Source organism: Taeniopygia guttata, chromosome 22, assembly GCF_048771995.1.
Source record: "Taeniopygia guttata chromosome 22, bTaeGut7.mat, whole genome shotgun sequence".
Classification (NCBI taxonomy): Eukaryota; Metazoa; Chordata; class Aves; order Passeriformes; family Estrildidae; genus Taeniopygia; species Taeniopygia guttata.
This window is the reverse complement of record NC_133047.1, coordinates 3,742,746-3,764,667: the sequence shown is the minus strand read 5'-3', so window position 1 is coordinate 3,764,667 and position 21,922 is coordinate 3,742,746. Positions and strand designations below refer to the sequence as shown.

The following is a 21,922-nucleotide window of genomic DNA, read 5'->3' as shown; positions in this document are numbered from 1 at the left end:
TCCCAGTGAAGATGCCACCAACCTGGGGATGACAATGCCACCCTCACCAGGGTGATGCCACCACTCTAGGGGAGATGCCACCACCCTGGGGATGACAATGCCACCCTCCCAGTGAAGATGCCACCACCCTGGGGGACATGCCACCACCCTGGCGGGGCTGGGCTGTGGCCGCGCGGGGCCGGGCTGGCTCAGCAGAGCTGGAAGTAGAAGTCCAGCAGCTGGGAGGTGACATCGCGGTGGCGACAGAGCGCCAGGGGCTGGTGGCCGCGCGGGGCCGTGCACAGGAACCAGCCGGGGTGCGCCGCGGACTCGAAGCGCCACAGCCCGTCCCGGTAGGAGCGGAAGAAGGTGAAGGCGGCGGCGGTGGCACCGGCGCGGGGCAGCTCCCGGATGTCCACGTCCTGCGGGCCACCGCCGCTGTCACCCGCGGGGACAGCGCCCGGCAGCGTCCGGGCACTGCTGGCACCGTGCGACATCGCCGAGGCGCGGGGTGGCACTGGGGTGGGATGGCCCCACCCGGCGGGGCCGCGTCCCTGGTGTCGGCGTGTCCCCATCCCGCAATGTCCCCGTGTCCCCATCCCGCAATGTCCCACCCCCCCATAGTCACCGTGTCCCCATCCCGCAATGTCCCCACCCGCCCACAGTCACCGTGTCCCCATCCCGCAATGTCCCCATCCCGCAATGTCCCCGTGTCCCCATCCAGAAGGGTCGCATCCCTGCGGCCCCCATGTCCCCATCCCACAGTGTCCCGCCCCTGATGTCCCTGTGTCCCCACCCCTCCATAGTCACCGTGTCCCCATCCCGCAATGTCCCCACCCCCCCAAAGTCCCCGTGTCCCCATCCCTGATGTCCCCATGTCCCCATCCCCACGGCCCCCGTGTCCCCATCCCTGATGTCCCCGTGTCCCCAGCCCACAATGTCCCCTCCCCAGGGTGTCCCATCCCCAAAACTTTTTTTGTCCCCATCCTCATCACCATCCCCTTGGTGTCCCCTCTCTGTCCCCTCAGTGTCCCCCCGCTCTCTCCTCCATGTCCCCCCTGTCCCCGCTGTCCCCTCCCTGTCCCCCTGTCCCCTCTCTGTCCCTGCTGTCCCCCTGCACCCCCGTCCCCCTGTCCCCTCCCTGTCCCCCCTGTCCCCCCTGTCCCGCTGTCCCCCCTGTCCCCTCGCTGTCCCCACTCTGTCCCCGCTCTCCCCTCCCTGTCCCCATGTCCCCGTGTCCCCCGTGTCCCCCGTATCCCCGTGTCCCCCCTGTCCCCTCTCTGTCCCCCTGTCCCCCGTGTCCCCATGTCCCTGTGTCCCCGGTGTCCCCTCCCTGTCCCCCCGTCCCCGTGTCACCCCTGTCCCCGCTATCCCCGCTGTCCCCGCTCTCCCCTCCCTGTCCCCGTGTCCCGGTGTCCCCGTATCCCCGCTGTCCCCTCCCTGTCCCCCCTGTCCCCCTGTCCCCCTGTCCCGCTGTCCCCTCTGTCCCGGTGTCGCACCTGCAGCCGCAGCCGCGGTTCCCCGCCGGGGCCGCGCTCGGTGCGGAGGCAGCGGGATCCGTGCCGGATGCTCAGGATCACCGGCAGCCGCCCGGGCTCCAGGGCGCGGTTGGGCACCCAGAACACTTTCTCTGCCGGGTGACACGGGGGACCCTCAGCGCGTGTCACCCACGCGTGTCCCCGTGTGTCACCCACATGTGTCACCTTCCAGCGCGGCGTTGGCGCCCTGCAGGTGCCCGGCCACCAGCGTGTCACCGCGCAGGTACAGCGAGCGCTGGTTCACGTCCCACAGCCTGGCGGGGACACGGGGACAGCGGTGCCACCCTGGGTGCCACCACCCTGTCCCCCGCCACCCCCGGCCGTCCCTTACCGGTACTGGAACACTTTGGTCTGCAGCGCGGGCGCCTGGCAGAGGGCGAAGCCTTCGGCCTCTGCGCGGAGGAAGAGGAGGGCGAGGCTGAGGGCGGCCACCCCCAGAGCCCCGCGCCCCCCGCCCGCGCCCCCCGAGCCGTGGGGACCCCTCCCGGGGGCACCGGCCGTGCCAGGCCGGGCCGTGCGCGGGGTCCCCGGGCAGCGCTCACCCATGGGAGCCCCGGCTCCGGTGTGACCCCGGTGCTGGTGCGACCCCCGGTGCTGGTGTGACCCCGGTGCTGGTGCGACCCCCGGTTCCTGTGATCCGCCTGCCTCCGGTGCGACCCCCGGCTGCTGTGGAGTCTCTGCCTCCGGTGGGACCCCCGGTTCCTGCGGGACCCCCGGTTCCTGTGACACCCCGGTTCCTGTGACACCCCCGTTCCTGTGACACCCCGGTTCCTACGGGACCCCCGGCTCCGGTGGGACCCCCGTTCCTGTGGGACCCCCGGTTCCTGTGACACCCCCGGTTCCTCTGGGACCCCCCGTTCCTACGGGACCCCGGTACCTGCGGGACCCTCGGCTCCGGTGGCACCCCCGGTTCCTGCGGGACCCCCGGCTCCTGTGACACCCGCCGTTCCTGCAAGACCCCCCGTTCCTACGGGACCCCACGTTCCTACGGGACCTCGGTTCCCGCGGGACCCCCGGTTCCTGCGGGACCCCCGGCTCCGGTGGGACCCCGGTTCCTGTGGGACCCCCGGTTCCTGTGACACCCCCGTTCCTGTGGGACCCCCCGTTTCTACGGGACCTCGGTTCCTGCGGGACCCTCGGCTCCTGTGGGACCCCGGTTCCTGTGACACCCCGGTTCCTGCGGGACCCCCCGTTCCTACGGGACCTCGGTTCCTGCGGGACCCCCGTTCCTACGGGACCTCGGTTCCTGCGGGACCCCCGGTTCCTGCGGGACCCCCGGCTCCGGTGGGACCCCGGTTCCTGCGGGACCCTCGGCTCCGGTGGGACCCCGGTTCCTGCTGACCCCCGGTTCCTGTGACACCCCCGTTCCTGTGGGACCCCCCGTTTCTACGGGACCTCGGTTCCTGCGGGACCCTCGGCTCCGGTGGGACCCCGGTTCCTGTGGCACCCCCGGTTCCTGCGGCACCCCCGGCTCGGGGCGCAGCGAGCGGGGCAGAGGAAGGAAGGGAGGGAGGAAGGAGCTGCCGGTGCTGTTGCCACACTCCCGCGAAGGGCGCGCCCCACCCCTGCCGTTACTCAGCACCCCCGCGCGGTGACAACCGAGGGGGGGGAGGTGACAACGCGACACGCCACGGGGGGACACGGGGGGACACCGCCACCCCCTCGGTGGCTGAAGCGGGACTCGAACTCTTGATCTCAGCAGCGAGGGAGCGGCGCCCTCCCCGCTACGCCACCGCGGCGGCGAGCGCGCATGCGCACTGCGGTAGCGGCGGGACGCGGCGTGGGGAGCGCTGAGTGGCCGCGGGGATTGCGCATGCGCGGGGCCTGCGCGGAGCCTGCGCGGGGCGTGCGGCGCATGCGCAGAGCAGAGAGCGGCGGGAGGGAGGGAGGAGCGATGGCGGCGCCGGGGGAAGCGCTGAGGGCGGCGGTGGCCGCGGTGCTGCTGCTGGGCTGGGGCGCGCACGGGCTCTACTTCCACATCGGGGAGACGGAGAAGCGCTGCTTCATCGAGGAGATCCCCGACGAGACCATGGTCATCGGTGCGGGAATGGCGGGGAGAAGCGGGAATGGCGGGGGGAGTGAGGGGGGAACGGGGCAGGAAAGGGGGAATGGTGAGGGGGGGCGGGAGAGACCATTGGGGATGGCGGGGGGGGGGGAAGGAGAGACCACCGGGAATTTATAAGGGGGAACGGGAGATACCATTGAGAATTTATAAGGGGGAATGGGAGAGACCATTGGGAATGGTGGGGGGGATAACGGGGGGACCATTGGGAATGGTGGGGGGGGATAACGGGGGAGACCATTAAGAATGAGGGGGGGATAACGGGAATTTATGAGGGGGAATGGGAGAGACCATTGAGAATTTATAAGGGGGAATGGGAGAGACCATTGGGAATGGTGGGGGGGGATAACGGGGGAGACCACTGAGAATGGGGGGGGGGGATAACGGGAATTTATGAGGGGGAATGGGAGAGACCATTGGGAATGGCTTGGGGGGGAGCGGGAATTTATGGGGGGCAACGGGAGAGACCATTGGGAATGGGGGGGGAGGAGAGACCACCGTGAATTTACAAGGGGGAACGGGAGAGACCATTGAGGTTCAGGGAGGGGATAAATCAGAGCCCAGCGGGCACACGGGGTTGGCACCAAGCCCCTGTGCCCGCTCCGTGCCAGGCAATTACCGGACACAGCTGTGGGACAAACAGTCCGAGGCGTTCCTGCCCTCCACGCCCGGGCTGGGCATGCACGTAGAGGTCAAGGACCCCGACGGGAAGGTCAGCGCTGGGCACCGAGCGGGCACGGGGAGGGGTGCCCGGGTGTGGGGAGGGGTCTCTGGGCATGCCATGGGTATGGGGAGGGGTCCCTGGGCATCCCCTGGGCATGGGGAGGGGTCCCTGGGTGTGGGGAGGGGTCTCTGGGCATGCCATGGGTATGGGGAGGGATCCCTGGGCATCCCCTGGGCATGGGGAGGGGTCTCTGGGCATCCCCTGGGCATCCCCTGGGCATGGGGAGGGGTCCCTGGGCATCCCCTGGGCATGGGGAGGGGTCCCTGGGGGGGTTTATGCACCCCTTGGGCCATGCCCCGATGCCCAGGGCAGTGACTCCATCCCCCTGGGATGCCCAGGGCAGTGCTCACACCCCTGACGGTGCCCCAGGTTGGCACAGCGGTGCCAGTGTCCATGCCCCTGTCCCTGACCCTGTCCCGGTTGGCACAGGTGGTGCTGTCGCGGCAGTACGGCTCCGAGGGGCGCTTCACGTTCACGTCGCACACGCCGGGCGAGCACCAGATCTGCCTCCACTCCAACTCCACCCGCATGGCGCTGTTCGCGGGGGGCAAGCTGGTAATGCCCTGTGCCAGCCTGGCACGGCCCTGTGCCCACAGCCCTGCCCACCCTGACCTCCAGCTTCAGTGGTTGGTGCCAAGGTTGGCTCCACGCTTGGTTCCATGATTGGCTCCATGGCTGGTGCCATGGTTGGCGCCGTGGTTGGTGCCATGGTTGGTGCCATGGTTGGTGCCATGATTGGCTCCATGGCTGGTGCCATGATTGGCTCCATGGTTGGTGCCATGATTGGCGCCATGGTTGGTTCCATGGTTGGTGCCATGATTGTTTCCATATTTGGAACCATAGTTGAAACCATCATTGGTTCCGTTGTCAGAACCGTGGTTGGCTCCACATTTGGTGCCATGGTTGGTTCCATGATTGGTTCCATGGTTGGTTCCATGGTTGGTGCTGTGATTGGCGCCATGGTTGGTTCCATCATTGGTTCCATAATTGGTTCCATGGTTGGTTCCATGGTTGGTTCCATGGTTGGTTCTACTATTGGCGCCATGATTGGTTCCATCATTGGTTCCATGGTTGGAGCCATGGTTGGTTCCATGGTTGGTGCCGTGATTGGCGCCATGATTGGTTCCATCATTGGTTCCATCATTGGTTCCATGGTTGGTTCCACGATTGGCGCCATGATTGGTTCCATGGTTGGTTCCATGTTCCATGATTGGTGCCATGATTGGCTCCATGGCTGGTGCCATGGTTGGCTCCATGGTTCATTCCACGATTGGTTCCATGGTTGGTTCCATGGTTGGTTCCATGGTTGATTCCATGCTCGGTTCCATGGTTGATTCCATGCTCGGTGCCAAGGTTGGTTCCATGGTTGGTGCCATGGTTGGTTCCACGTTTGGCGCCATGATTGGTGCCGTGCTTGGTTCCATGCTTGGTTCCATGGTTGGCTCCATGGTTGGTTCCATGGTTGATTCCATGCTCGGTGCCATGATTGGTTCCATCATTGGTGCCAAGGTTGGTTCCATAATTGGTTCCATGGTTGGAGCCATGGTTGGTTCCATGATTGGCGCCATGATTGGTTCCAACATTGGTTCCATGATTGGTGCCATGGTTGGTGCCATGGTTGGTTCCATCATTGGTTCCATGGTTGGTTCCATGGTTGGTGCCATGGTTGGTGCCATGGTTGGTTCCGTGGTTGGAGCTGTGGTTGGAGCCGTGGTTAGTGCCACCCCAGCGCCATCCCGGTGCCATCCCCGTGCCCGTGTCCCGCAGCGGGTGCACCTGGACATCCAGGTGGGCGAGCACACCAACAACTACCCCGAGATCGCGGCCAAGGACAAGCTGACCGAGCTGCAGCTCCGCGCACGCCAGCTGCTCGACCAGGTGGAGCAGATCCAGAAGGAGCAGAACTACCAGAGGGTCAGCGGGCACCTTTTGGGGTCACCCGTGGGGTCTGGGGGAATTTATGGGATTTTGGGAGGAATTTGTGGGATTTTGGGAAGAATTTGTGGGATTTTGGGGGGGATTTTGGGGGGTTTTGGGGGGAATTTCTTGGGTTTCTGGGGGAATTTATGGGGTTTTTGGGGGGAATTTATGGAGATTTGGTTGGAATTTTTGAGGTTTAGCTTGGAATTTTTGGGGTTTCATGTGAATTTTTGGCATTTTGGGGTTTTCCTCCCTCAGTACCGTAGGAGCAGTTCCGCATGACCAGCGAGAGAACCAAGCACCGATCTGTGGGGTTTTGGGGTGAATTTATGGGATTTTGGTGCAAATCCTTGGGGTTTGCTGTAAATCTATGGAATTTTGGTGTGAATTTGTGGGATTTTGCTTGGGATTTTTGAGATTTTGAGGTGAATTTTTTGGATTTTGGGGTTTTTCCTCCCTCAGTACTGTAGGAGCGGTTCCGCATGACCCGCGAGAGCACCAAGCACCGATCTGTGGGGTTTTGGGGTGAATCCATGGGATTTTGGTGTGGATTTATGGGATTTTGCTGTAAATCCATGGCGTTTTTGTTGGAATTTTTGGGATTTCAGTGTGAATTTTTGGGATTTCAGTGTGAATTTTTGGGATTTTGGGGTTTTTCAGTACCGGGAGGAGCGGTTGCGCATGACCAGCGAGAGCAGCAAGCAGAGATCTGTGGGGTTTTGGGGGGAATTTTGGTGTAAATCCATGGGGTTTTTGTTTAAATCCATGGGGTTTGGGGTGGAAGTTTTCAGCTTTTGGTTGGGATTTGTGGGATTTTGGTGTGAATTTTGGCATTTTTGGTGTTTCAGTACCGGGAGGAGCGGTTCCGCATGACCTCCGAGAGCACCAACCAGCGCGTGCTCTGGTGGTCCATCGCCCAGACCGTCATCCTCATCCTCACCGGCCTCTGGCAGATGCGGCACCTCAAGAGCTTCTTCGAGGCCAAGAAACTCGTCTAACCCCCCAAAACCTCCTGGGGCAGCACCCCCAAATCTGTTCCTACTCAGGGGGTACCCCAAAATCCACCCCCATTCCCAAAAAATACCCCAAAATCCATTCCAAGCTGGGGGTGCCTCAAAATCCACCCCAACCCAAAGAAATACCTCAAAACTCATCACGACTCCACAAAAACACCCCAAAATTCATCCTCAATCTGGGTGGTACCCCAAAATCCACCTCAGTCCCAAAAATTACCCCAAAACTCATCCCAACCCCAAAAAATACACCCAAATCTACTCCAATCCCAAAAAACACCCCCAAAATCTACCCCAATCCTGGGGTGCCGTGGATTTGGACACTCCAAATCCATTCTGCCCCACTTTGGGGTGCTGGGGAGGGTCCCCTGCTCCCTTCTGGGACCCCCAAATCCATCCCCCAATTTTGGGGTGCTGGGGAGGGTCCCCCACTCCCCGCAGATTTTGGGGTGCCCCCCCTGCCATGGAGGGGATCAGCAAAGGGCCATCCCCCGAGGCGGTTTTTTTGGGGGGAAAATAAAGATTTTTTTGTTCCACCAAGAGTTGTCTCTGCGCTTTTGGGACGGGGAGGGGGTCCTGGCGCTGCAGTTACCCAAAACCGAGGGGTTTCACCCCAAAAATGGAGCCTGGGGGATTTTGGGGCGCAGGGGGTGTTGTCAGTCCTCCACCGCCAGGCGGCGCTGTCTGGCGGCGCTCCGAGCGCCCCACCGGAAGTGTCGCTGGTCGGGAAGTGTCGCTGGGGGCGCGGCACCGGAAGTGTCGCTGGCCGGGAAGTGTCGCTGGGGACGCGGCACCGGAAGTGGCGCGAGGGGGAGGTGGAGGCAAGATGGCGGCGGAAATGGAGGAGAAGGGGTTCGAGCACATGGGGCTGGACGGGCGCCTGCTGCGGGTGAGGGGGCTCCCTTGGCGGGGGTGGCACTGGGGGACTGTCCCCGTGGGCAGGGGTGGCACTGGGGACTGTCCCCATGGGTGTGGGGTGGCACTAGGGTGGCACTGGGGACTGTCCCCGTGGGTGTGGGGTGGCACTGGGACTGTCCCCATGGGGTGGGGGTGGCACTGACACTGTCCCCATGGGGTGGGGGTGGCACTGGCATTGTCCCTATGGGCAGGGGTGGCACTGGGGTGGCACTGGGACTATCCCTATGGAGTGGGGGTGGCACTGGCACTGTCCCCATGGGTGTGGGGTGGCACTGGGACTGTCCCCATTGCACTGGATTGGCACTGGGAACTGTCCCCATGGGCAGGGGTGGCACTGGGGTGGCACTGGGGTGGCACTGGGACTGTCCCCATGGCGTGGGGGTGGCACTGGGGTGGCACTGGCACTGTCCCCATGGGGTGGGGGTGGCACTGGGGTGGCACTGGCACTGTCCCCATGGGGTGGGGGTGGCACTGGGACTGTCCCCATGTGTGTGGGGTGGCACTGGCACTGTCCCCATGCGTGTGGGGTGGCACTGGCACTGTCCCCATGGGGTGTGAGTGGCACTGGGACTGTCCCCATGGGCAGCGGTGGCACTGGGGACTGTCCCCATGGGGTGGGGGTGGCACTGGGACTGTCCCTATGGACAGGGGTGGCACTGAGGTGGCACTGGGGCCGTCCCTGTGGGCAGGGGTGGCATTGGGGACAGAACCCATGGCACCGGGGTGGCACTGGCACTGTCCCCATGGCACTGGATTGGCACTGGGACTGTCCCCGTGGGTAGGGGTGGCACTGACACCATCCCGTGCCCGCGGTGACCCCGTCCCCTGCCCGCAGGCGGTGGCAGAGCTGGGCTGGGCGGTGCCCACGGCCATCCAGGCCCGTGCCATCCCGCTGGCATTGGAGGGCAGGGACGTGCTGGCACGGGCCAGGACGGGCTCGGGCAAAACGGGCGCCTACGGCCTGCCCATGCTGCACAAAGTGCTGGGCATCAAGGAGGTGAGGGCACGGGGGCACGGGGGGGCTGGGGGGCATGGAGAGCACGGGGGGCATTGGGGGGATTCGGGGCATGGGGGGCACGGGGGCACGGGGGGCACTGGGGGCACTGGGGGCATGGAGGACACGGGGGGGATTGGGGGGATTGGGGGGCACTGGGGCATTTGGGTCACTGGGGGGATTGGGGGCACGGGGGGGACTGGGGGCACTGGGGGGCACTGGGGGCATTGGGGGCACTGAGGGGCATTGGGGGCATTGGGGGCATTGGGGGGATTCGGGGCATGGGGGGGTTGGGGGGCATGGAGGGCATTGGGGGCATTGGGGGGCATTGGGGGGCATGGGGGGCATTTGGGGCACTGGGGGGCACTGGGGCATTGGGGGGCACAGGGGGCACGGGGGGGATTGGAGGGCATGGGGGGCATTTGGGGCACTGGGGGGCACGGGGCGGATTGGGGGGCATTGGGATTGGGGGGATTGGGGGGCATTGGGGGGATTGGGGGCATGGGGGTGTGGAGGGCATTTGGGGCATGGGGGGCACTGGGGTCACTGGGGGGCATTGGGGGCGTGGAGGGCATGGGGGGCATGGGGGGCACAGGGGGGATTTGGGGGCACTGGTGGCACTGGTGGCACTGGGGACACAGGGGGATTTGGGGGGATGTGGGGCACTGGGGGGCACAGGGGGCATTGGGGGCACAGGGGGATTTGGGGGCATTTGGGGCACTGGTGGCACTGGGGGGGCACTGGGGGTGCCCCCAGTGTCCCCTGTGTTTCCCCAGCCGTGCCCCAGGCCGTGCGGGCGCTGGTGCCCAGGCTGGGCACGGCTGGTGTCCCTGTGCCCCCGGTGTCCCCAGTGTCCCCAATGTCCCCAATGATGTCCCCAGTGTCCCCAGTGTCCCCAGTGATGTCCCCAATGTCCCCAACGGTGTCCCCAGGCGTCCCCAGCCGTGCCGCAGGCCGTGCGGGCGCTGGTGCTGGTGCCCACGGCGGAGCTGGCACGGCAGGTCGGGCACACCCTGCGCCGCCTCGCCGCCTTCTGCGCCCGCCAGCTGCGCGTGGCCGAGCTCTGCGGCCACTCCGACCTGGCCGAGCAGCGGTCAGTGTCCCCAAGGGTCCCCTGGGTGTCCCTGGATGTCCCCAAGTGTCCCCAAGGGTCCCCTGGGTGTCCCTGACCTCCCCCGGGTGTCGCCACATGTCCCTGACCCTCCCAGTGTCCCCTGGGTGTTCCCCTGGGGTCCCCAAGTATCCCCAAATGTCCCCTGGGTGTCCCCACATTCCCCATACCTTCCTAGTGTCCCCTGGGTGTCCCCAAATGTCCCCAAATGTCCCCAAGTGTCCCCTGGGTGTCCCCTGGGTGTCCCCTTGGGGTCCCCAGGTGTCCCCAAATGTCCCCTGGGTGTCCCCACATTCCCCTGACCTTCCCAGTGTCTCCTGGGTGTCCCCTGAGTGTCCCCTGGGTGTCCCCTCAATGTCCTGGGTGTCCCCTAGGTGTCCCCTGGGTGTCCCCAAATGTCCCCAAGTGTCCCCTGGGTATCCCCTGGGTGTCCCTGGGTGTCCCCGGGGTGTCCCCTGGATGTCCCTGGGTGTCCCTGGGTCTCTCCTGGGTGTCCCCTGGGTGTCCCTGAATGTCCCTGGGTGTCCCCTGGGTGTCCCCAAGCCCCGTGTGACCCCGTGGGTGTTCTCTGGGTGTCCCCATGGGTGTCCCCTGGGTGTCCCTGTGTGTCCCCTGGATGTCCCTGTGTGTCCCTGTGTGTCCCTGGGTGTCCCCTGGGTGTCCCTGGGTGTCCCCAAGCCCCCTGTGACCCCATGGGTGTCCCCTGGATGTCCCCAAGCCCCCCGTGACCCCGTGGGTGTCCCCTGGGTGTCCCTGTGTGTCCCTGGGTGTCCCTGGGTGTCCCCTGGGTGTCCCCAAGCCCCCGTGACCCGCGGCTGTGCCCAGGCCGGTGCTGATGGAGCGGCCGGACATCGTGGTGGGCACGCCGGGCCGTGTCCTGGCACACGTGGCCGGGCACAGCCTGGCACTGCGGCCCAGCCTGGAGCTGCTGGTGCTGGACGAGGCCGACCTGCTGCTGTCCTTCGGCTGCGGGAGCGACATCCGCGCCCTGCTCTGGTGGGACACGGGACATTGGGGACATTGGGGACACTGGGGACATTGGGGACATTGGGGACATTGGGGACATTGAGACATTGGGGACACGGGGACATTGGGGACATTGAGACATTGGGGACACTGGGACATTGGGGACATTGGGGACACTGGGGACATTGGGGACATTGGGGACATGGGGACATGGGGGACATTGGGGACATTGGGGACATTGGGGACATTGGGGACACTGGGGACATTGGGGACATGGGGACATTGGGGACATTGGGGACATTGGGGACATTGGGGACATTGGGACATTGGGGACATGGGGGACATTGGGGACATTGGGGACACGGGGACATTGGGGACCTTGGGGACATTGGGGACATTGGGGACACGGGGACATTGGGGACATTGGGGACATTGGGGACATTGGGGACACTGCTGTCCTTTGGGCAGCGACATCCGCGCCCTGCTCTGGTGGGACACGGGGACATTGGGGACATTGGGGACATGGGGACATTGGGGACATTGGGGACATTGCTGCTGTCCTTCGGCTGCGGGAGCGACATCCGCGCCCTGCTCTGGTGGGACATGGGGACATTGGGACAGGGAGGGGATGGGGGACAGGGGGGACACCCAGGGGACACTGTGGGGAGGAGGAGGGGACACCCAGGGGACACTGGGGACACTGTGGGGAGAAGGAGGGGATGGGGGGACAGGAGGACAGGGTGGGCAGGGAGGGGACGGGGGACAGGGAAGGGACAGGAGGGGACAGGAGGGGACAGGGGGACAGGGAAGGGGGAACAGGGAGGGGACAGTGGCAGGAGAAGGAGGGGACAGGGAGGGGACAGGAGGACAGGGGGACAGGGAGGGGACAGGGGGACAGGGAGGGGACAGGTGGAGATAGGGAGGGGACACCCAGGGGACACCCAGGGGATACTTGGGGACACCCAGGGGACACTGTGGGGAGAAGGAGGGGGCACCCAGGGGACACCCAGGGGATACTTGGGGACACTGTGGGGAGAAGGAGAAGACAGCCAGGGGACACTTGGGGACATGGGGAGACACTGGGGGGCACAGGGAGGGGTCATTGAGGGGGACAGGGAGGGTGACAATGGGTGGGGACAACAGGGGACAGGGCAGGGACACTGGGGGACAGGGAGGAGACAGCCAGGGGACGCTTGGGGACATGGGGGGACACTGGGGGACACTGGGGGACACTGGGGAATAGGGAGGGGACACCCAGGGGACACTCAGGGGGGACAGGGAGGGTGACAATGGGGGAGACAGGGAGGGGACACCCAGGAGACACTTGGGGACATTGGGAGACAATGGGAGGGGACACTGGGGGGGACACAGAGAAGGACATGGGGGACACGGAGATAGTGGGGGGGCACGGAGGGTTTGGGGTACCCTGAGAGGTTTTGGGGTTCCCTGAGAGGTTTTGGGGTTCCCTGAGAGGTTTTGGGGGTTCCCTGAGAGGTTTTGGGGGTTCCCTGAGAGGTTTTGGGGTCCACTGAGGGTTTTGGGCTCTTGGAGGTTTTGGGCAATTTGAGGTTTTGGGATTCTTTGAGAGTTTTTGGGGTTCCCTGAGGAGGTTTTGGGGTGGCTGGGGGAGGTTTTGGGGTCTTTAAGATTTTGGGGTGGCCGGGGGAGGTTTTGGGGTGCCCCTGACCCCCCGTGCCCCCCCAGCCACCTGCCCAAGATCTACCAGGCCATGCTGGTGTCGGCCACGCTGAACCCCGAGCTGGAGGCGCTGCAGGAGCTGGTGCTGCACAACCCCGTGAGGAGGGATTGGGGGCATTTTTGGGGGGTTGGAATGAGCTTTGGGGTTCCACAGTGGGCACAGAGGTGGAGAACACCAATCCCCCGTTTCCCATCCCTGACCCCAAATCCTTTATCCAGGTGGAGCTTCCCCAATACCAAATTTTGGGATTTAACCCCAAACCCCAAATCCAGCTGCAGGTTCCCCAACTCCAGCCCAGTGCCCAAATTTGGGATTTCAACCCCAAATCCCAATTCCAGCTGCAGATTCTTCCCCTGAACCCCATGTCCCTGGGCTGTTCCCATTTCCAGGAGTTGCCCAGTGCCCAAATTTGGGATTTTAACCCCAAATTCCCCAATCTCAGGTGCAGGTGGTGCCCCCGGAGCCGTGCCTGCCGGGCCCTGCCCATCTCCATCAATTCCCCCATCCCCAAATTCAGGATTTTAACCCCAAATTCCCCATCCCAGGTGCAGTGGTGCCCCCAGAGCCGCGCCTGCCGGGCCCTGCCCATCTCCAGCAGTTCCCCATCCCCAAATTCAGGATTTTTACCCCAAACCCCAATCCCATCTCCAGATTCTCTCCCTGGAGCAGTTCCCCAGTGCCCAGTTTCAGGATTCTAACCCCAAATTCCCCAATTCCAGCTGCAGGTTCCCCAACTCCAGCAGTTCCCCAGTGCCCAAATTTGGGATTTTAACCCCAAACTCGAGTCTCCTCTCCGGATTCTCCCCCTGCAGCAGTTCCCCATCCCCAAATTCAGGATTTTAACCCCAAATTCCCCATCCCAGGTGCAGGTGGTGCCCCCGGAGCCGCGCCTGCCGGGCTGTGCCCAACTCCAGCAGTTCCCCAGTGCCCAAATTTGGGATTTTAACCCCAAACTCCATCTCAGGTGCAGGTGGTGCCCCCGGAGCCGCGCCTGCCGGGCCCTGCCCAACTCCAGCAGTTCCCCAGTGCCCAAATTTGGGATTTCAACCCCAAACCCGAATTCCAGCTGCATGTTCTCCAACTCCAGCAGTTCCCCAGTGCCCAAATTTAGGATTTTAACCCTAAACTCCAATCCCATCTCCAGATTCTCTCCCTGGAGCAGTTCCCCAGTGCCCAGTTTCAGGATTCTAACCCCAAATTCCCCAATTCCAGCTGCAGGTTTTTCAACTCCAGCAGTTCCCCAATGCCCAATTTCAGGATTTTAACCCCAAACCCCAATTCCAGCTGCAGGTTCTTCCCCTGAACCCCACGTCCCTGGGCTGTTCCCATCTCCAGCAGTTGCCCAGTGCCCAAATTTGGGATTTCAGCCCCAAACCCCAATTCCAGCTGCATGTTCTCCAACTCCATCAATTTCCCCATCCCTGATTTTGGGATTTTAACCCCAAATACATTCTCCAGGTGCAGGTGGTGCCCCCGGAGCCGCGCCTGCCGAGCCCTGCCCATCTCCATCAATTCCCCAACCCCTGATTTTGGGGGAATCAGTGCCCAAATTCAGGATTTTAACCCCAAATACATTCTCAGGTGCAGGTGGTGCCCCCGGAGCCGCGCCTGCCGAGCCCTGCCCATCTCCATCAATTCCCCCATCCCTGATTTTGGGATTTTAACCCCAAATTCCCATGCCAGGTGCAGGTGGTGCCCCCGGAGCCGCGCCTGCCGGGCCCTGCCCAGCTGCAGCAGCTGCAGCTGCGCTGCGGCACGGAGGAGGACAAGTTCCTGCTGCTGGCGGCGCTGCTGAAGCTGCGGCTGCTGCGGGGCCGGGCGCTGCTGTTCGTGGGCAGCCTGGCACGGGCGCTGCGCCTGCAGCTCTTCCTCGAGCAGTTCGGCATCGCCGCCTGCGCCCTCAACCCCCAGCTGCCCGCCCGCTCCCGGTACCGGCCACTTGTGGGGTGGGGTTGGGGGAATTGGTGTTTGGGGTCATGAATTATGGGGTTTTACTTGGTTGTCACACTGGTTTCGGAGCAGAAATGGGATTTATGGGGTGGGGTTTATGGGAATTGGTATTTCAGTTCTGAATTCCGGGGTTTTCACTTGATTGTCCCGCTGGTTTCAGAGCAGAAATGGGATTTATGGGGTGGGGTTTATGGGAATTCCTGTTTGAGTTCTAAATTCCTGGGTTTTCACTAGGTCCCACTGGTTTTAGAGTGGAAATGGGATTTCTGGGGTGGGGTTTATGGGAATTGCCGTTTGAGTCCTAAATCCTGGGTTTTCACCTGATCCTGTTGGTTTTGGAGTGGAAATAATGGGGTGGGATTTATGGGCATTCCCATTTGAGTCCTCAACCTGCAGCTGCCTCTGAGATCCTGGTGAGATTTGTGGGGTTGGGTTTGTGGGAATTGGCATTTGGGTCCTGAATTATGGGTTTTTACTTGGTTGTCCCACTGATTTCGGAGCAGAAATGGGATTTATGGGGTGGGGTTTATGGGAATTCCCATTTGAGTCCTCAACCTGCAGCTGCCTGTGAGATCCTGGTGAGTCCTAGTGAGATTTGTGGGGTTGGGTTTATGGGAATTCCTGTTTGAGTCCTGAATTCCGGGGTTTTCACTTGATCCCGCTGGTTTCAGAGTGGAAATGGGATTTATGGGGTGGGATTTATGGGAATTGCCGTTTGAGTCCTAAATCCTGGGTTTTCACTTTCAGAGTGGAAATGGGGTGGGATTTATGGGATTTATGGGAATTCCCATTTGTGCCCTGAATTCCTGTCCCCGTCCCCGCTGTCCCCAGGTGCCCCTGGTGATGTCCCTGTCCCCAGGTGCCCCTGGTGATGTCCCTGTCCCTGCTGTCCCCAGGTGCCCCTGGTGATGTCCCTGTCCCCGCTGTCCCCAGGTGTCACGTCATTGCCCAGTTTAACCGGGGTCTCTACGATTTCATCGTGGCCACCGACGAGGAGGGACCAGCAGAGCCACCCCGGCAGCGCCCGCGCCGAGGGGACACGGCCAGGTCAGCCTGGGGACACTGGGGTGGCACTGGGGTGGCACTGGGCACAGCCAGGTCAGCCTGGGGACACTGGGTGGCACTGGGGACACGGCCAGGTCAGCCTGGGGACACTGGGGTGGCACTGGGGGTGTGGGGGTGGCACTGGGGACAGCCCCCACGGTGTCCCCATGTCCCTGAGTGTCCTCAGGAAGGGTGGCAGCAAGGGACAGTCCCCGCCGTGTCCCTGATTGTCCCCATTGTCCCCAGGAAGGGTGGCAGCAGGGGACAGTCCCCGCCGTGTCCCTGATTGTCCCCATTGTCCCCAGGAAGGGTGGCAGCAGGGGACAGTCCCCGCCGTGTCCCTGATTGTCCCCATTGTCCCCAGGAAGGGTGGCAGCAGGGGACAGTCCCCGCCGTGTCCCCAGGACCCCGAGTTTGGGGTCTCTCGTGGCATCGATTTCCAGAACGTCGCCGCCGTCATCAACTTCGATGTCCCCAACTCGGTGGAGACGTACATCCACCGCGTGGGCAGGTCTGTCACCGTGTCACCTCGGGGTCACCATGGGGTCACCCGCGTCACCTCGGTGTCACCTGTGTCACCACGGGGTCACCGGGGTGTCCCCAAGGTCCCTGTGTCCCTGTCCCCTGGGTGTCCCTGACCCCATGTCCCTGTCCCCCATCTCCTTGTCTCCGTGTCCCTGTCCCCACGGTGTCCCTGTCCCCATGGTGTCCCTGTCCCCAGGGGTGTCCCCTGGGTGTCCCTGTCCCCGCGGTGTCCCTGTCCCCATGTCCCTGTCCCCACAATGTCCCTGTCTCCATGTCTCTGTCCCCACGGTGTCCCTGTCCCCAGGGTGTCCCCGTGTCCCTGTCCCCGTGTCCCTGTCCCCACGGTGTCGGTGTCCCCACGGTGTCCCTGTCCCCATGTCTCTGTCCCCACGGTGTCCCTGTCCCCGTGGTGTCCCTGTCCCCACGGTGTCCCTGTCCCTGCGGTGTCCCTGTCCCCACGGTGTCCCTGTCCCCAGGGTGTCCCCTGGGTGTCCCTGTCCCCATGTCCCTGTCCCCATGTCCCTGTCCCCGCGGTGTCCCCGTGTCCCTGTCCCCGTGTCCCTGTCCCCGCGGTGTCCCCGTGTCCCTGTCCCCACAGTGTCCCTGTCCCCGTGTCCCTGTCCCTGTGTCCCTGTCCCCGTGTCCCTGTCCCCATGTCCCTGTCCCCATGGTGTCCCTGTCCCCGCGGTGTCCCCGTGTCCCTGTCCCCGCGGTGTCCCCATGTCCCTGTCCCCGTGTCCCTGTCCCCGTGTCCCTGTCCCCATGTCCCTGTCCCCAGGACGGCGCGCGGGGACAGCCCTGGCACGGCGCTGACGCTGGCACTGCCCGAGGAGCTGGAGCGGCTGCGGCGCATCGAGGACGCGCTGGCGGCAGGTGGCACCTGGGGACACGGGGGGGGGGGTCTGGGGACACCGAGGGGACACCGAGGTGACGTTGGTGACACTGAGGTGGCCCCGTGTCCCCAGAGAACGGACAGTCCATGCTGCAGCCCTACGAGTTCCGCATGGAGGAGATCGAGACGCTGCGGTACCGCTGCAGGGTGAGGGACAGTGGGGACAGCGAGGGGACAGCGAGGGGACAGCGAGGGACAGAGAGGGGACAGCGAGGGGACAGCGAGGGGATACTGAGGAGACAGTGGGGACACTGAGGGGACACTGAGGGGACACTGAGGGACAGCAAGGGGACACTGAGGGGACAGCGAGGGGACAGCGAGGGGACAATGGGGGGACAGTGGGGGGGGTGGGTGTCCCGTGTTGAGGATGCCATGGGAGTGTCCTGATATCCCCAATGTCCCCATGTCCCCAATGATATCCCCAATGTCCCTTTGCTGTCCCCGGTGTCCCTTTGCTGTCCCCAGTGTCCCTTTGCTGTCCCCAATGTCCCCAGTGTCCCCAATGTCCCCAATGTCCCTTTGCTGTCCCCAGGACGCCATGCGCGCTGTCACCAAGCAGGCCTGTCCCCAGTGTCCCCAATGTCCCTTTGCTGTCCCCAATGTCCCCAATGTCCCCAATGATGTCCCCATGTCCCCAGGACGCCATGCGCGCTGTCACCAAGCAGGCCGTGCGCGAGGCGCGGCTGCGGGAGCTGCGCCAGGAGCTGCTCAACTGCGAGAAGCTGAAGGTCAGAGCCCAAAATTGGGGCAAAAACCCCAAAATTTGGTTCAAAACACCAAAACTGGGGAGAAAAAACCAAAATGGGGGGAAAAAACCCCAAAATTTGGATTTAAAAAACCCCCAAATCTCCTTAGAAATCCCTAAAATCCCCTTTAAAACCACGACAAATGATTAATTAATGACTAATGAAGGATTAATTAAGGACTAAGGGCTATTTAAAGATTAATTAAGGGTTAATTAATGATTAATTAAGGATTAATTAACGAATTGCAGGCGCATTTTGAGGACAACCCCCAAGGCCTGCAGGCTCTGAGGCACCAGCCTCCTTGATCAATAATTAATGATCAATTAATGAAGGATTAATTAATGATCAATTAATGAAGGATTAATTAATGGCTAATTAAGGAATAATTAATGGTAAATAACATTAATTAACAAATTTCATGTGCATTTTGAAGACAACCCCCAGGGCCTGCAGGCCCTGAGGCACGACCGGCCCCTGCCCCTTGATGAATGGTTAATGATTAATTAATGAAGGGTTTATTAAGGATTAATTAATGATTATTTAACGTTAATTAATTAATTGCAGGTGTACTTTGAGGACAACCCGCGGGACCTGCAGGCCCTGAGGCACGACCGGCCCCTGCACCCGGCCAGCGTGCAGCCACACCTGCGCCACGTGCCCGACTACCTGGGTATGAAATGGGCACAGAATGGGCACAAACGGGCACAAAATGGGCACAAAATGGGGAAAAAAATGGGATTTTGGGGAAAAATTGGGGAAAAAATTGGGGAAATGGGGAAAAAATGGGGGAAATTGGGATAAAAACAGGAACTGGGATTAGCCTCAGCTGCACCTGCGCCACGTGCCCGACTACCTGGGTATGAAATGGGCACAAAATGGGCACAAACGGGCACAAAATGGGGAAAAAATGGGGGAAAAAATCTGAATTTTGGGGAAAAATGGGAAAAAATGGGGAAAAAATGGGGGAAATTGGGATAAAAAAGGGAACCAGGATCAGCCTCGGCTGCACCTGCGCCACGTGCCCGACTACCTGGGTATGAAACGGGCACAAAATGGGCACAAACGGGCACAAAATGGGAAAAAAATTGGAATTTTGGGAAAAAAATGGGGGAAAATGGGGAAAAAATGGGGGAAATGGGCATAAAAACAGGAACCAGGATCAGCCTCAGCTGCACCTGCGCCACGTGCCCGACTACCTGGGTATGAAATGGGCATAAAATGGGCACAAACGGGCACAAACTGGCACAAAAACTGGAATTTTGGGAAAAAAATGGGGAAAAATGGGAAAAAAGTGGCACAGAAAAGGGAAAAATGGGCACAAAATGGGAAAAAATTGGCATTTTTGGGAAATTTGGGGAAAAAAGGGAGAAAAAAATTGAAATTTTGGGAAGAAAAAAGGGAAAAAATTTTGAAATTTTGGGGGAAAACTGGGTAAAAATGGGGAAAAAGTTGAAATTTTGTGGAAAAATAGGATAAAAAAAGGAAATTTTGGTGGGGAAAGGGGTCAGCTGCACCTGTGCCACGTGCCCGAGTGCCTGGGTACTGAGAGGGGCATGAAATGGGCAAAAATTGGGGAAAAAAATCAGAATTTTGTTTTAAAATGGGGAAAAAATTTGAAATTTTAGGGGAAAAATGGGGGAAATTAAGGGAAAAATGGGGGAAATTTGGGGTTGGGGTTGGTTTTAGGGGGTTTTTGGGGATGGTTTTGGGGTACATGTGGGGTCAGGGTTGGTTTTAGGGGGTTTTTGGGGGTGGTTTTGGGGTACATGTGGGGTCAGAGCTGCTTTTGGGGTGCCCCCAGTGCCCCCCAGCCTCCGCGGCGTCGCCGACCCCAACCCCAAAAAGAGGAAAAACCCCCGAGGGGCCGGGGCCAAACGGGGCAGCAGCAAGGTGAGAGACCCCAAAAACCCCCCGAACCCAAAAATCCCAAATTAATCCCCCAAAATCCCCTCTGAACCCTAAATCCCCCTGAACCCCAAATCCTCCTATACCCCAAATCCCCTCTGAATCCCAAAACCCCCAAAATCCCCCCAAAACCCTCCAAAAATCCCCAAAAAATCCCAAAATAATCCCCCCAAATCACCCCTGAACCCCAAAAATCCTCCTCAAAATCCCCCAAATCCTCCCAAAACCCCCCAAAAATCCCAAAAATCCCCCAAAAATCCAAAAATAATCGCCCTAAACCCCCCTGAACCCCAAATCATCCCCAAAACTCCCAAAAATCCCCTAAATCCCCCAAATCCCCCCAAAAATCACCAAAAAATCTGCACATAATCTCCCAAAATCCCCCCTGAACCCCAAAAATCCTCCTCAAAATCCCCCAAATCCTCCCAAAACCCCCCAAATATCCCCAAAAAATCTGCAAATAATCCCCCTAAATCCCCCTGAACCCCAAATCCCCTCCGAATCCCAAAACCCCCCAAAATCCCCTCAAACCCCCTCAAAAACCCCCCAAAATCTCTCCTGACCCCCCCAAATCCCCCCCAAAATCCCATAAAATCCCTCCTGATTCCCGAAACACCCCAAAACCCCCCAAAAACCCCCAAAAATCCCCCCAAAACCCCCCAAAAACTCCCTGACCCCCTGTCCCGTTGCAGCCGCGCGGCTCCGGGAACCCCCTGCGGAGCTTCAGCTTCGCCCGGCGCGGGCACCAGCGGGGCAAGGCGGGCACGGCCTGAGCCTGGCACACCTGGGCACAGCTGGAACATCTGGAACACCCCCCGAGCCGGGCACAGCCTGAGCCTGGCACAGCTGGAACACCTGGAAAACCCCTTGAGCACCTGGGGGCACGGACACCTGGCACACCTGGCACAGCTGGAACACCTGGAGCACCCCCTGAGCTGGGCACGGCCTGAGCCTGGCACAGCTGGCACAGCTGGAACAGCTGGAACACCCCCCAAGCGTGGCACATCTGGCACACCTGGGGGCACAGGGAACCCCCCCGAGGACACCTGGGCACACCTGAGGATACCTGGGGGCACCCCTGGGTACCCCTGACCACCCCCATGCCACCCTGGGCACCCCGGTGTCGCCCTCTGTGCCACCCTGGAGACCCCTGTGTCACCCCCTGTGCCAGCTGGGTGCCCCCCGTGCCCCCCCAGTGACAAATAAAGGTGCCAAGTGTCCCCTGGTGTCCCCTGGTGTCCCCTGTGTGCCCGGGCGGGTGACATTGGGGTGGGCAGAGGTGCCAGGGTGGGACCCCCTGGGCTGTGCCCCCTCGTTGTGCCACCCACAGCAGCACGAGGACACCCGGGGGTGGCACCGATGGCATCGGGGGGGTGGCACCCCTTGGGGACATGGGGGGAGGGTGAGGGTGGCATCGGGGGGCTGGGACCCCTGGGGGGGTGGCAGGGGTGGCACCGATGGCATCGGGGGGGTGGCACACCTTGGGGACATGGGGGGAGGGGGAGGGTGGCATCGGGGGGCTGGGACCCCTGCGGGGGTGGCACCGATGGCATCGAGGGTTGGGGATGGTGGGGGGGGTGAGGGTGGCACCGATGGCATCGGGGAGTGGCACCGGGACACACGAGGGTGGCATCGGGACACTCGAGGGTGGCACTGCCCCATGGGGGTGGCACCGGGACACACGGGGGTGGCACTGGGACACACCTGGGTGGCATCGGGACACGCGAGACTGGCACTGCCCCGCCCGCTGCCATCGGCGACGGGAGTGGCACCGATCGGGGTCCAAGGCCCTGAACCCGGCGGGCACCGGGGACAGAGGGCACCGGGTGGCACCGGGATGTCCCTGGCACCGCGGGGATGGCACCGGGGTGGCCCTGGCACGACTGTGGGGGACACCAGGGCGTCACCCCTGGCACTGGCACAGGTGCCCGTGGGT

At 62.1% G+C, this 21,922-nt stretch overlaps 3 protein-coding genes across 6 annotated transcripts; 2 read left to right on the top strand and 1 right to left on the bottom strand.

Moving 5' to 3' along the window:
- Positions 1-43: 43 nt before the first annotated feature.
- Positions 44-2,683, bottom strand: LOC115498164 (interleukin-36 receptor antagonist protein-like). Of its 2 annotated transcripts, XM_072917678.1 has the most exons (6): positions 2,635-2,683; positions 2,060-2,219; positions 1,849-1,909; positions 1,683-1,771; positions 1,479-1,609; positions 44-401 (listed from the first exon to the last, which is right to left on the bottom strand). In XM_072917678.1, exons 2-6 carry the CDS (start codon positions 2,061-2,063, stop codon positions 189-191), a joined length of 498 nt encoding a protein of 165 aa, XP_072773779.1. In that variant the 5' UTR covers positions 2,064-2,219; positions 2,635-2,683; the 3' UTR covers positions 44-188. The 2 variants fall into 2 exon arrangements, with proteins under 2 accessions (XP_072773779.1, XP_072773778.1); XM_072917677.1 differs by having other exon boundaries at positions 1,849-2,219.
- Positions 2,684-3,252: 569 nt separating this feature from the next.
- Positions 3,253-7,776, top strand: TMED4 (transmembrane p24 trafficking protein 4). The gene is made up of 5 exons (XM_032752378.3): positions 3,253-3,556; positions 4,191-4,291; positions 4,733-4,858; positions 6,071-6,217; positions 7,072-7,776. Exons 1-5 carry the CDS (start codon positions 3,268-3,270, stop codon positions 7,219-7,221), a joined length of 813 nt encoding a protein of 270 aa, XP_032608269.2. The 5' UTR covers positions 3,253-3,267; the 3' UTR covers positions 7,222-7,776.
- A 221-nt stretch (positions 7,777-7,997) lies between these two features.
- DDX56 (DEAD-box helicase 56) lies at positions 7,998-21,206 on the top strand. Of its 3 annotated transcripts, XM_072917727.1 has the most exons (15): positions 7,998-8,125; positions 8,990-9,151; positions 10,081-10,241; positions 11,085-11,255; positions 12,930-13,020; positions 14,608-14,852; positions 15,808-15,921; positions 16,283-16,429; positions 17,222-17,316; positions 17,409-17,482; positions 17,974-18,063; positions 18,646-18,751; positions 19,883-19,971; positions 20,679-20,769; positions 20,956-20,969. In XM_072917727.1, the coding sequence occupies exons 1-14, from the start codon at positions 8,063-8,065 to the stop codon at positions 20,757-20,759; spliced, it is 1,689 nt and encodes a 562-aa protein (XP_072773828.1). In that variant the 5' UTR covers positions 7,998-8,062; the 3' UTR covers positions 20,760-20,769; positions 20,956-20,969. The 3 variants fall into 3 exon arrangements, with proteins under 3 accessions (XP_072773828.1, XP_041576539.2, XP_072773829.1); XM_041720605.2 differs by having other exon boundaries at positions 20,679-21,206; XM_072917728.1 differs by lacking the exon at positions 16,283-16,429 and having other exon boundaries at positions 20,679-21,206.
- Positions 21,207-21,922: the final 716 nt, after the last annotated feature.

What these genes read in the sequence shown, in the direction of transcription:
- LOC115498164 (XM_072917677.1), bottom strand. Translation starts at nt 2,063, where the DNA reads ATGGGTGAGCGCTGCCCGGGGACCCCGCGCACGGCCCGGCCTGGCACG. An exon ending in ACCAAAGTGTTCCAGTACCG is followed by an intron (nt 1,772 to 1,848) that starts GTAAGGGACGGC and finishes TGTCCCCGCCAG; the next exon opens with GCTGTGGGACGTGAACCAGC. An exon ending in CGCCAACGCCGCGCTGGAAG is followed by an intron (nt 1,610 to 1,682) that starts GTGACACATGTG and finishes GTCACCCGGCAG; the next exon opens with AGAAAGTGTTCTGGGTGCCC.
- TMED4 (XM_032752378.3), top strand. Translation starts at nt 3,268, where the DNA reads ATGCGCACTGCGGTAGCGGCGGGACGCGGCGTGGGGAGCGCTGAGTGG. An exon ending in CGACGAGACCATGGTCATCG is followed by an intron (nt 3,557 to 4,190) that starts GTGCGGGAATGG and finishes GCTCCGTGCCAG; the next exon opens with GCAATTACCGGACACAGCTG. An exon ending in TCAAGGACCCCGACGGGAAG is followed by an intron (nt 4,292 to 4,732) that starts GTCAGCGCTGGG and finishes CGGTTGGCACAG; the next exon opens with GTGGTGCTGTCGCGGCAGTA.
- DDX56 (XM_041720605.2), top strand. Translation starts at nt 8,063, where the DNA reads ATGGCGGCGGAAATGGAGGAGAAGGGGTTCGAGCACATGGGGCTGGAC. An exon ending in TGGACGGGCGCCTGCTGCGG is followed by an intron (nt 8,126 to 8,989) that starts GTGAGGGGGCTC and finishes CCCTGCCCGCAG; the next exon opens with GCGGTGGCAGAGCTGGGCTG. An exon ending in CGAGGACGCGCTGGCGGCAG is followed by an intron (nt 17,317 to 17,408) that starts GTGGCACCTGGG and finishes CCGTGTCCCCAG; the next exon opens with AGAACGGACAGTCCATGCTG.